Source organism: Physeter macrocephalus, chromosome 12 (assembly GCF_002837175.3).
Source record: "Physeter macrocephalus isolate SW-GA chromosome 12, ASM283717v5, whole genome shotgun sequence".
Taxonomy (NCBI): Eukaryota; Metazoa; Chordata; class Mammalia; order Artiodactyla; family Physeteridae; genus Physeter; species Physeter macrocephalus.
In genome coordinates this window covers 50105659-50119126 of record NC_041225.1, presented here as the reverse complement: position 1 = coordinate 50119126, position 13468 = coordinate 50105659, and the positions used below count along the sequence as shown (strand labels likewise).

Here is a 13468-nt window from a genome sequence, read left to right as displayed (position 1 = left end):
CTGTCAGATTGGGAGGCCCTAGGAAGGATTCCCAGAGCTGAAGTTCTGTAGTCTGACTGAATAGCTATGTAGTATATATATGGTAAAGTGTGTGTTTGTATGTTTGTCTGTGTGTGTATACAGTAGGTTAAGCTTGTCTTCTGTGAACCCTCCCTCTTGTCAGCATCTCTGTCTTAACCCAACATTCACTGCTTTCCTGCCAAGTAGCACCCCTCCATCTTTGAAGTCTGGGAGGAAATCCAACCATAAACTAATCACCTGCAGAAGCTGGTGGCTAACTGTGTCACTAGATTCTCATCTAGGAAATTGCAGCACATCCAGCCCCAGCCCCACCCCAAGTATCATTCATTTTGAAGGAAGATTTTGGGAACAGTTTTTGTTGAACATGAAGAAATTCCAAACTTCAGACACATACTTGTGGGGTCAATCTTTCTGGGTAAAGGGGAGTTTTCCCCAGATTCACAATAACACTAAAGATGAGTGTCTCCCTTACCTGTGTAGTCTAGCCACACCTGTGTAGATCAGTCCTGTTTCCCAGAGCAGGGGCTGCTGAGTTCTGTGAAGCTATGGGCCGGCAGGAGCCTTGTTCTACATGACTGTAATCTGAGATTCGTTTTCATCCACAAATGGTTTCCCATTCGGCTCTGCCTCACTTGTCACCTGTAGAGGACATTTTCTATCATTTTAAGAATCTAGAATCTTTTGTACAGATAAGCTTTGCAACCTCCTACTCAATGCAGGAAGGCCTTCTATAAGATTCTGGATAGTCACTCAGACTTTATTAGACTACCTTCTGTGTTAGGAGGCTTACCATCTTCTCTTGATGGCCATTCGTTTGTGCTGATATTGCAAACTGGTCACTTACATGCTGAATTTGACCTACATATAATTAAAAATTTTCTTTTTAATGTTTGCCAATATTTTGTTCTTAATATTTTAAATTTATTTTGTGAGTAATATATTTACATGGTCCAAATTATAAAACAATCTATGATGAAAAGTCTCCTTCCGTTCTCTCTCCCCTAGCTATGACTCTTCTCTCTAAAGGAGTTGCCACCATTTTGAAATTGGGAAATATGTGAAAATACAGGTTTCTCATTCCTCTTGAAAATTATAGATTTGACAACTGCACTTGGTAACAACTGGCTAGAGCTTCATGATCTGCTCCTACACTCTTTGGAAAGACACATAATCTCCAGTTGGGCACAAAGCCCACCTGTTCTACTTCTTGTAATAACATCATCTCCCTGGCCCTCTTTGACATTTGAGTTTGCAATCAGCACTTATTTTTTCTTATAGCTAGAATCTAGTCACTACTGAAAGACATGTCGGTTATTTCCAGTTTGGGCAATTATAGATAGAACTACTATAAACATTCTTATGAAAGTTTTTTATGTGAAAATAACTTTTCAATTCACTTGGGTAAATATGTAGGATTAGCGTTGCTGAGCCATATGACCAGTGCTTGTTTAACTTTTTAGGAAACTTCCAAGCTATTTTCCACTTTGTACATTTTACATTTTCAGTAGCAATACATGAGAATTTTAGTTGCTCTGCATTCTCACTAGCATTTAGTATTATTTCTGTTTTTCTCTTTTTGTCATTTTACAATAAGAAAAAAAAAAACCAGACAATACCAAGTGCTGATGAGGATGTGGAGCAACTGGAACTCTGTGTATAGTGTTATATCATCAGAGTTGGCTAATAAAAGTTGAAAATTCTTCACGTGCTTGTTTGCAACTTAGTGAAATGTCTCTTCAAGTTTTTACCCATATTTTTAAAAGTATTTATTTATATTTTTATTTTGGCTGCTCCGGGTCTTAGTTGCAGCACGTAGGATCTTCGTTGTGGCATGTGGGATCTTTAGTTGTGGCATGCGGGCTCTTAGTTGCAGCATGCAGACTTCTTAGTTGTGGCTTGTGGACTCTTAGTTGTGGCATGCATGCAGGAACTAGTTCCCTGACCAGGGATCGAACCCGGGCCCCCTGCATTGGGAGCACGGAGTCTTACCCACTGGACCACTAGGGAAGTCCCTACCCATTTTTAATTGGGTCAATTTGTTTTCTTAATGTTGAGTTTTAAGTGTTTTTTTAAAAATATATTCATGATACAAGTCCTTTGTGAGATAAGTGATTTGAAAATATTTTCTTCCAAACTGTAGCTAGTCTTTTCATTCTTTAACAGTGTCTTTCATAGAAAAAAAGTTTTACATTTTGTTGCTGTTCATTTTTTTTTCTTTATGAATCATGCTTTTGGTGTCATGTCTAAGAACTCTTTGCATAACCCCAGGTCATGATGATTTTTTCCTATATTTTCTTTTAAAGTTTTATGTTTTACATTTAGATCTATGATCCATTTTGAGTTAACATTTGTGTAAGGTGTGAAGTTTAGATCAAGGTTCATTTTTCTTCCCTATGGATATCCAGTTGTTCTGTTTATTGAAATGACTATTCTTTCATGTTTGAATAGCCTTTATATCTTTGCCCAAATTTTTTGGCTATAGTTGTATGGATGTATTTCTGGATACTATTTTCCATTGATCTTTCATTTGCCAATACCCTTGTCTATCCCTTGCCAATACTACATTGTCTTAGTAACTTTTACTTTATAGTAAGTCATAAAATTGGGTAGTGTTATTTCTCCAAGTTTCTTCTTCTTTTTCAAAATAATTTTAAAATATTCTAGTTCCTTTGTCCTTCCATATAAATTTTAGAATCACATTTTTTTTTGGCTGCATTGCATGGCCTGTGGGATCTTAGTTCCCCAACCAGGGATTGAACCTGAGCCCTTAGCAGTGAAATCACAGTCCTAACCATTGGACTGCCAGGAAATTCCCAAGAATCACATTGTTTATATCGTCAAAAACTCTTCTTGGGATCTTGGTTGGAATTACATTAAATCTATAGAACAATTTAGGGAGAATTGACATTGTTATTATGTTGAATCTATGACCATGGTTTCTCTTTCCATTTGTTTAGATTTTCCTTGGTTTCTTTTTTCACCATTTTGTACTTTTCATCATGTTGATTGTGTATATGTTTTTTAGATTTATACCTTTTTCATTCTTTTGGAGCTATTGTAAATGGTAATATAAAAAAATTTGGTTACCAATTATTTATTGCTACTACAGAAATACAGTTGATTTTTGTGTGCTGATCTTGTACTCTATACCTTTGATAAACTTGTTTCATGTCCCTTCCAAAAAGATTATTTTCATTTCTTCCTTTCCAATTTTGTATTCCTTTTATTTATTCATTTTTTAAAATAAATTTATTTAGTTATCTTTGGCTGCATTGGGTCTTCATTGCTGCGCGTGGGCTTTCTCTAGTTGCGGCGAGCAGGGGCTACTGTTGGTTGCAGTGTGCAGGCTTCTCATTGCGATGGCTTCTCTTGTTGCGGAGCACAGGTTCTAGGTGCGCAGGCGGGCTCTAGAGCGCAGGCTCAGTAGTTGCGGTGCACAGGCTTAGTTGCTCTGCAGCATGTGGGATCTTCCCAGACCAGGGATCGAACCCATGTCCCCTGCATTGGCAGGCAGATTCTTAACCACTGCGCCACCAGGGAAGTCCCTGTATTCCTATTATTTCATTTTGTTGCCTTACTGCACTGATTATGACTTGCAGTATAGTGTTGAATAGGAGAGGTGAAAGTGAACATCCTCCCTTGTTCCTGATCCTAGGGAGTAAGAATTCAGACTTTCACCATGAAGTGTGATGCTAACTGTAGTTTTTTTGAAGGTGACTTTTATCAGGTTGGGGAAGTTTCCTTCTATTCCTAGATTGCTGAGGATTTTTATCATGAATTGTTATTGGATTGTGTCAACTATTTTTGCTGTATCAATTTACATGATGATGTAGTTTTTCTTCGGTAGACTGTTAATATAGTGAAGTACATGGATTGATTTCCAAATATCAAAACAGTCCTGCATTCCTTGTATGAAGCTCACTTGGTGGTAGTATAATATTCTTTTTATATATGGCTGGACTCCTTGGTAATATTTTGTTGAGGATTTCATAAGTGATATTGGTTTGAAGTTTTCTTTTGTTTTATTCCCTTAGCCTGGGTTTCAGATTGGTTAATGGTAGTGTCATAAAATGATTTGGGAAGTGTTGTCTGTATTTCCGTTTCCTGGAAATGATTGTGTAGAATTGGTGTTATTTCTTCTTTGAAAGTTTGGTAGAATTTGCAAGTTAAATTATCTGTGCCTGCAGCTTTCTTTTTTGGAAAATTTTAAACTACAAATTCAATTTCCTTAGTTATACAGGACTATTCAGATTACTTATGTAATGTTGGGTAAGTTTTACTAGTTTGTGCCTTTCAAGAAATTGTGCAATTTTGTCTATGTTGTCAAATTTATGCATGTAGATTTGTTCATATTATTCTCTATCCTTTTAACATCTGTGATTTCTGTAATGATATCTTCCCTTTCATTTCTGATATTGGTAATTTGTTATTCCTCATTTTTTCTTTGTCAGTCTTGCTAGAAATTTATCAATTTTATTGATCTTTTCAAAGATATAGCTTTTAATTTCCACTGATTTTTCCCTATTGTTTCTGTTTGTGATTTGTTATTGATTTCTGCCCTTATCTTTATTATTTTATTGCTTCGTCTTGCATTGGGTTTATTTTGCTCTTCTCTCTCTAGTTTCTGAAGTAGTAAGCTTAGGTTGTTGATTTGAAAACTTTCCTTATTTCTAATATAAGCATTCAATGCTCTAAACCTCCCTTTAAGTAACTGTTAACTGGAGATTTTGATATATTTTATTTTTATTTCTGTATTTTTCAAAATATTGTCTAATTTTCCTTGAGACTTCCTGTTTGATCCATGCTTGTTTAGAAGTGCACTGTTTAATTTCTAACTGTTTGAAGATTTCCCAGTTATCTTTCTGTTATTGTTTTCCATTGTAATTCCATTATATTTTGAAAACATGCTTTTAGCTAAGGAAGATCCCCATCTCTCACCAAAAAAATATATTTTCGTGTCAATTTCATGAGCATTTCTTGCCCATAGTGACAACTAAAATCTTTTGATTGGTAATAGAAATATAGTAAATGACAGCTGAACACAGTCCAATCCCTTTTCTTTGGCAGGTGGTCTGACTGACAGCTTAGGGAATTTGAAGAACCTTATGAAGCTCATATTGGATAATATTAAGATGAATGAGGAAGATGCTATAAAACTAGGTCAGATTTTTGTTTTCTCTAATATATTTACTAATACAAGTTTGATAATAAGAACAGCTAAGACTCTTTGACACTGGCTGTGTCTATACAAGGCAAGGATGCTTTTATGTACTTGGTGTCTTAATGCATTTCCTTTTTTTTTTTTTTTTTTTTTTTTTGCAGCTGAAGGTCTGACAAATCTGAAAAAGATGTGTTTACTTCGTTTGACCCACTTGTCTGATATAGGGGAGGGAATGGATTACATAGTCAAGTCTCTGTCAGCTGAACCCTGTGACCTTAATGAAATCCAATTAGTCTCCTGCTGCCTGTCAGGAAATGCTGTGAAAATCCTAGGTAACTGCTGCCTGCATTGTGAAAACAGTGTAAGAAAACGCGATATTTTCATACTAAGGCATGCTAAGTCTCTCAAATGAAAATTTAATTTTCAGGGAAACTGGAAAATATAATAAAGACTTCTAGGTAATATCTAACTTGTTTTTAATGACCTTCTTCATAACTGGAATGAAAATTTATTATGAATGAATAACAGGAGAGAATTTCAGGATAATTGAAGATGTCATTTTAAGAAAAGGTAAAGAGGAAGAAAATAAGAAATAGGTGCTTGAAGCTTGGCACATATTCTGTTATATAATAACTGCTTAATAAAAATTTGGATGATTGGATAAATAAGTGATTGAGAAGCAGAGAGAGAAGGATTTCCTTAAATGTTTTCAGGCTTTCCAATGCTTACCTATGGCCCTGTTAAGATGGAGTTAATGTGCATCAATATGAGTTGAGTCTTTTTTATTTTATTTTTTTTGTGGTACGCGGGCCTCTCACTGTTGTGGCCTCTCGCGTTACGGAGCACAGGCTCTGGACGTGCAGGCTCAGCGGCCATGGCTCACGGGCCCAGCCGCTCCGCGGCATGTGGGATTTTCCCGGACCGGGGCACGAACCCGTGTCCCCTGCATCGGCAGGCAGACTCTCAACCACTGCGCCACCAGGGAAGCCCAAGTTGAGTCTTTTGAGTTCTTAAAGTGTGCATATACCAAGTATGGAGAAACCTTTGCATATTTCTGGATAAACTAGATATGTTCGATTCAGATTTTTTTTTAATTTAGATTTTGGTAAAAAAGATAGTCTAGCCCTTTTAAAAACAGAATACACAACTGCTAGGAGTCCGTAAAGTTTCCTAAGGAAACTATTTATATGCCAACATAAACCAAAAGCTAGAGAAACCCAGGATTAGAAAAGGCCAGATAAACAACGGAAAGCATGAGAATGATGAGCATACTCCTTTACTTCTCTACTTGCCCTGCGGAGAGAAAGGTTTAGAAGTGAAAATAGCAGCTGTACCCTTTTTAAGAGGAGTTCTGCAGGTTTTTTATTTTAAACCAAATCCCAGAAGATGTTTTATTCTAAGAAAAGGGGTCATATGATTGCTTAAAAATAATAATAGCTAATATTATAACAAGAGTATATATTCATTAAAAAATTGACTAATTTTTTAAAGGAGATTTTTCTCATTAGTCTTGATAGGAAAAACTTCAACTAGATTAAACAACCATGATAAATATCTGAAATGAAAAGAATTAAGCAGTGATCAGCTAGAGTGATGGCATTTTATGATTAATGTTTACATGTAATATAGTTTTCCAAATTTTAACCTCAGTATATTTGTGTCTTTGTCCTTAAAATACATGTCTTGTAGAGGGAGTTGGGTCTTGCTTTAAAAAAGAAAAATCTAGGGGCTTCCCTGGTGGCGCAGTGGTTGCGCGTCCGCCTGCCGATGCAGAGGAACCGGGTTTGCGCCCCGGTCTGGGAGGATCCCACATGCCGCAGAGTGGCTGGGCCCGTGAGCCATGGCCGCTGAGCCTGCGCGTCCAGAGCCTGTGCTCCGCAACGGGAGAGGCCGCAGCAGAGGGAAGCCCGCATACCACAAAAAAAAAAAAAAAAAAAAAAAAAAAAAATCTAGTCTTGTTAATCTCTTTAACTGGAGTGTTTAATCCATTTACATTTAATGTAATTATTTATAGGACTAGATTTCCATCAGTCATTTTGCTATTTGTTTTCTATTTTTCTCATCTTTTTTTAATTTCTAAGTTTTTATTATTAGTATCACCACTATGACATTAACAAAATCATCTAAACTGAGTACACAAAGAACAGCTCATCTCATCTGGTTTTTGTTCCTTTGTTTCTCCTTCATGATAGGGCATTTTAGAATTGTAAGCACCCTCACAGTTTATTTAGTTCACCTTCCTTATTCTAAAGATGAAGACACTGAGGCTTAGAGAAATGGAGTGACTTTACTAAAGTGACATAAAAACTATATTCCCGGATGCTTTAGGCTTTTTGTGAACTCAATTTTTTTAGTCAGAACTTAGAACAAGGAAATATCTGTGCACCAGTCATAGTGGTGGCAATTGGGGGTTAAACCTATCCAGATACTTTTTGAAATAAATAAATTAATCAAGTCAAATAATGGTTTGTATACTATCAACAAAGAAAACAAGGACTCAGAATTCTTCTAAGGATTTTTAAAAATGCATTTATAGTTCCCTGAAAGTCTTGTTGTTTTGGATTAAACAAATTTTTTTTGCAGCTCAGAATCTTCACAACTTGGCCAAACTGAGCATTCTTGATTTATCTGAAAATCATCTGGAAAAGGATGGAAATGAAGCTCTTCATGAACTAAGTAAGAATGACAATTTAGGGACTTCCCTGGTAGTCCAGTGGCTAAGACTCTGCACTTCCACTGCAGGAGGCGGTGCAGGTTCAATTCTTGGTCAGGGAACTAAGATCCCACATGCAGTGCCGTGTGGCAAAAAAAAAACAAACGAATCGACAACTTAGCCAAAATCAAATACTCAAAATTATCAGATACTCAAATAGTCTTTTTTTTTTTTTTTTTTGGCGGTACGCGGGCCTCCCACTGCCGTGGCCTCTCCCGCCACGGAGCACAGGCTCTAGACGCGCAGGCCCAGCGGCCACGGCCCACGGGCCCAGCCGCTCCACGGCACGCGGGATCCTCCCGGACCGGGGCACGAACCTGCGCCCCCTGCATCAGCAGGCGGGCTCCCAACCACTGCACCACCAGGGAAGCCCCCATCATCATTTCTTTTGTATTCAATTAAATATCCAGGTGTGTGTTGTTAAGACAAACTTTTTTTTTTCTTTTTGTGCTTAGTTTCTTTGAGCCATGGCCGCTGAGCCTGCGCGTCCAGAGCCTGTGCTCCGCAACGGGAGAGGCCGCAGCAGAGGGAAGCCCGCATACCACAAAAAAAAAAAAAAAAAAAAAAAAAAAAATCTAGTCTTGTTAATCTCTTTAACTGGAGTGTTTAATCCATTTACATTTAATGTAATTATTTATAGGACTAGATTTCCATCAGTCATTTTGCTATTTGTTTTCTATTTTTCTCATCTTTTTTTAATTTCTAAGTTTTTATTATTAGTATCACCACTATGACATTAACAAAATCATCTAAACTGAGTACACAAAGAACAGCTCATCTCATCTGGTTTTTGTTCCTTTGTTTCTCCTTCATGATAGGGCATTTTAGAATTGTAAGCACCCTCACAGTTTATTTAGTTCACCTTCCTTATTCTAAAGATGAAGACACTGAGGCTTAGAGAAATGGAGTGACTTTACTAAAGTGACATAAAAACTATATTCCCGGATGCTTTAGGCTTTTTGTGAACTCAATTTTTTTAGTCAGAACTTAGAACAAGGAAATATCTGTGCACCAGTCATAGTGGTGGCAATTGGGGGTTAAACCTATCCAGATACTTTTTGAAATAAATAAATTAATCAAGTCAAATAATGGTTTGTATACTATCAACAAAGAAAACAAGGACTCAGAATTCTTCTAAGGATTTTTAAAAATGCATTTATAGTTCCCTGAAAGTCTTGTTGTTTTGGATTAAACAAATTTTTTTTGCAGCTCAGAATCTTCACAACTTGGCCAAACTGAGCATTCTTGATTTATCTGAAAATCATCTGGAAAAGGATGGAAATGAAGCTCTTCATGAACTAAGTAAGAATGACAATTTAGGGACTTCCCTGGTAGTCCAGTGGCTAAGACTCTGCACTTCCACTGCAGGAGGCGGTGCAGGTTCAATTCTTGGTCAGGGAACTAAGATCCCACATGCAGTGCCGTGTGGCAAAAAAAAAACAAACGAATCGACAACTTAGCCAAAATCAAATACTCAAAATTATCAGATACTCAAATAGTCTTTTTTTTTTTTTTTTTTTGGCGGTACGCGGGCCTCCCACTGCCGTGGCCTCTCCCGCCACGGAGCACAGGCTCTAGACGCGCAGGCCCAGCGGCCACGGCCCACGGGCCCAGCCGCTCCACGGCACGCGGGATCCTCCCGGACCGGGGCACGAACCTGCGCCCCCTGCATCAGCAGGCGGGCTCCCAACCACTGCGCCACCAGGGAAGCCCTCAAATAGTCTTTTATCTACATATGCCTTACTAGATGGACCTTAAGTAAGTCATTTAGCCCTTCCTTAAACTGCCCTTGAAGAATACAGGCCCATGGTTTTTGAGTTACCAGTTTTCCTATACTCACTGCACCTGAGACTCCCACCTGCTTGTCTCCTTCTAGTGAGCTAGTGTCTGAGAGTGATATTCAAGACAAATCTGCTTAAGTTAGTGATAAGACTTTTTATTTATTTATTTATTTATTTATTTTTGGCTGCATTGGGTCTTCGTTGCTGTGCGTGGGCTTTCTCTAGCTGCAGCGAGCGGGGGCCATGCTTCGTTGTGGTGTGCGGGCTTCTCACTGCAGTGGCTTCTTTTGTTGTGGAGCACGGGCTTCAGTAGTTGTGGCACGTGGGCTCAGCAGTTGTGGCTCACGGGCTCTAGAGCACAGGCTCAGTAGTTGTGGCACATGGGCCCAGTTACTCCGCGGCATGTGGGATCTTCCCGGACCAGGGCTCGAACCCACGTCCCTGCACCGGCAGGAGGATTCTTAACCACTGAGCCACCAAGGGAAGTCCCAGTGATAAGATTTTTAAGGTGTGACAATGCTGTGATTATGTTAGAATTAAAAAACCTGATACTTAACTGTCTGAGATTTGCTTCAAAATAATATAGAAGGGAAGGAATTTGATGACGATGAAGCAAGGTTGTCCATAATTCAGGGTTTGTTGAAAGTTGGCTTCTTAGTACATATAATTTCATTATACTGTTCTGTATGTTTGTATATTCTTGAATACTTCCCGTAAAAATATTAACAAAAAAACCAAGTAGATCCTTATTGCACATTGAGCAGGCTGCAGAGATAAAAATCATTTCTTCTCCCACATCAATTTTGAGATGGATCCAATTCCTGAACTGCTCTCTGGTTCTTCAAGTTGACAGGCTGCACATCTTGGAACAGCTAAACGTGCTGATGCTGCCCTGGTGCGGTGATGTACGAGTCAGCTTGGCCAGGCTGCTGGAGCAACTGAAGGGGGCCCCACAGCTCATCAAGCTTGGGCTGAGAGACTGGAGACTCACAGATGCAGAGATTAGAATTCTAGGTAGGTATACGCACGGAGCCAAGAGAAAATAAGGTAGCCCTCACAAACTTCTTCAGTTGGCTTGCTCTATTTAGTTAGTTAGCATCTTTATTTATTTATTTGCCTCCTCTTTTTTATAAAAATATATTGAAAGAGGGCTCATACATGTTAAGGAGTAAAATGATTGAAAACATTGGCCTGCCTTCAGGTTTTTAAGCATTTCACCTACAGTGTTAAAAGGAAAAACATTCACGTTATCTGACAAGGTGTATCGTGTTAGGAATTGCTCTTCTAGCCTTAACTGTCTGAAATTCAGCAATGCCCTTCCAAACTTGGGAAATATTTTTAAGTCACTTGTTGGGTATTCAAAACATGTAAAGGTAAGTGCAACTTTATGTAAATGGGGTCATGGAATATCTTTAAGTAGTTGTGATATAATCCAGGAACAAACAGAGATACATAAATGACTGAAGACAATGATAGTTTCAGGCAGTTGATGAAGGGTCTGCATGCTCTCTGTATTAGTTATCAACGTCTGTGTAAGATTACCCCAAAACTTAGTGGCTTAAAACAACTATAAACATTATCTCACGTTTCGGTGGGTCAGGAATTTGGAAGCAGCTTAGCTGGGTGGTTCTGGCTTAGGCTCTGTCATGACTGGGGCTGCTGGAGACCTGCTTCCAAGGTGCCTCCTCACTTGGCTGGCAGGTTAATGCTGGCTGTTGGCTGGAGGCCTTAGTTTCTCATGCCTGGACCTCTCCATAGACTGCTTGCATTCACAACATGGCAGCTCACTTCCTCCAGAGCAAGAAATCCAAGGGAGAACCAATTCGAAGTTGCAATATGTTTTATGACCTAGCCTTGGAAGACCATTTCTGGTCATCTCTGCTGTGTCCTACGGGTTACCCAGGTCAGCCCAATCCACGGTGGGAGGTGACAACACAGAGGAGTGAATACTAGGAGATGAGAATCACTGGAGCCAAACTGAAGGCTGACTACCATATTACCTGAGGCAAAGGCTTGTGAAAACAGCCTTGACTGCCTTCATTTCCCTCATGGATTGTCTAGAATATATTCATAGTATATATACCATAAAACTTAACATTTTAACCATTTTTAAGTCTACAGTTCTGTGGCATTCACATTCTTATGCAACCACCATTACCATCCATCTCCAGAACTTTTTCATTCTCCCTGGCTGAAACTCTACCCATTAAAGACTAACTCCCCTCTTTTAAAAACCTTCTCTCTTAGAGATGCGTATGTCTTTAAGTCCTTACGCTGCCGAAAAGATTTTTTTTAACATCTTTATCGGAGTATAATTGCTTTACAATGGTGTGTTAGTTTCTGCTTTATAACAAAGTGAATCAGCTATACATATACATATATCGCCATATCTCCTCCCTCTTGCGTCTCCCTCCCACCCTCCCTATCCCACCCCTTTAGGTGTTCACAAAGCACCGAACTGATCTGCCTGTGCTATGTGGCTGCTTCTCACTAGCTATCTATTTTACATTCTGTAGTGTATATATGTCCATGCCACTCTCTCACTTTGTCCCAGCTTACCCTACCCCCACCCTGTGTCCTCAAGTCCATTCTGTACATCTGCATCTTTATTCCTGTCCTGCCACTAGGTTCTTCAGAACCATTTTATTGCTTTTTAAAAAAAATATTCCATATATGTGTGTTAGCATATCATATTGGTTTTTCTCTTTCTGACTTACTTCACTCTGTAGGCCAGTTCCCCCTCCCCGGGTCCTCAAGTCCATTCTCTACGTCTGCGTCTTTATTCCTCTCCTGCCCCCAGGTTCTTTGGAACCAGTTTTTTTTTTTTAGATTCCATATATATGTGTTAGCATACGGTATCTGTTTTTCTCTTTCTGACTTACTTCACTCTGTATGACAGACTCTAGGTCCATCCACCTCACTACAAATAACTCAATTTTGCTTCTTTTTATGGCTGAGTAATATTGCATTGTATCTATGTGCCACATCTCCTATATGCATTCATCTGTCCATAGACACTTAGGTTGCTTCCATGTCCTGGCTACTGTAAATAGAGCTGTAATGAACATTGTGGTACATGACTCTTTTTGAATTATGGTTTTCTCAGGGGATATGCCCAGTAGTGGGATTGCTGGGTCGTATGGTAGTTCTATTTTTAATTTTTTAAGGAAACTCCATACTGTTCTCCATAGTGGCTGTAACAATTTACATTCCCACCAGCAGTGCAAGAGGGTTCCCTTTTCTCCACAGCATTTATTGTTTGTAGATTTTTTGATGATGGCCATTCTGACCCGTGTGAGATGATATCTCATTGTAGTTTTGATTTGCATTTCTCTAATGATTAATGATGTTGAGCATTCTTTCATGGGTTTGTTGGCAATCTGTATATCTTCTCTGGAGAAATGTCTATTTAGGTCTTCTGCCCATTTTTGGATTGGGTTGTTTGTTTTTTTGATATTGAGCTGCATGAGCTGGTTGTGAATTTTGGAGATTAATCCTTTGTCAGTTGCTTCATTTGCAAATATTTTCTCCCATTCTGAGGGTTGTCTCTTCATCTTGTTTATGGTTTCCTTTGCTGTACAAAAGCTTTTTTTGTGTGGTACACGGGCCTCTCTCTGTTGTGGCCTCTCCCGTTGCAGAGCACAGGCCCTGGACGCACAGTCTCAGCGGCCATGGCTCACGGGCCCAGCCGCTCTGTGGCATGTGGAATCTTCCCGGACCGGGGCACAAACCCGTGTCCCCTGCATCGGCAGGTGGATTCTCAACCACTGCGCCACCAGGGAAGCCCTGTAC

At 39.1% G+C, this 13468-nt stretch overlaps 2 protein-coding genes across 2 annotated transcripts in view; one reads left to right on the top strand and one right to left on the bottom strand.

The window, feature by feature from the left end:
* SLC30A6 (solute carrier family 30 member 6) overlaps positions 1 to 13468 on the bottom strand; it is a 70023-nt gene that overhangs the window by 436 nt on the left and 56119 nt on the right. Inside the window, exon 11 of the transcript XR_008618873.1 lies at positions 494 to 660. The gene's annotated coding sequence lies outside the window, so the exon portion shown is untranslated. The remainder of the gene's footprint in view (positions 1 to 493; positions 661 to 13468) is intronic.
* NLRC4 (NLR family CARD domain containing 4) overlaps positions 1 to 13468 on the top strand; it is a gene marked incomplete at its 5' end in the record, with an annotated part of 33086 nt that overhangs the window by 3282 nt on the left and 16336 nt on the right. The window contains 4 exons of the mRNA XM_028496909.2: positions 5089 to 5181; positions 5344 to 5514; positions 7766 to 7858; positions 10523 to 10690. Coding sequence (XP_028352710.1) covers positions 5089 to 5181; positions 5344 to 5514; positions 7766 to 7858; positions 10523 to 10690 — 525 coding nt within the window. The remainder of the gene's footprint in view (positions 1 to 5088; positions 5182 to 5343; positions 5515 to 7765; positions 7859 to 10522; positions 10691 to 13468) is intronic.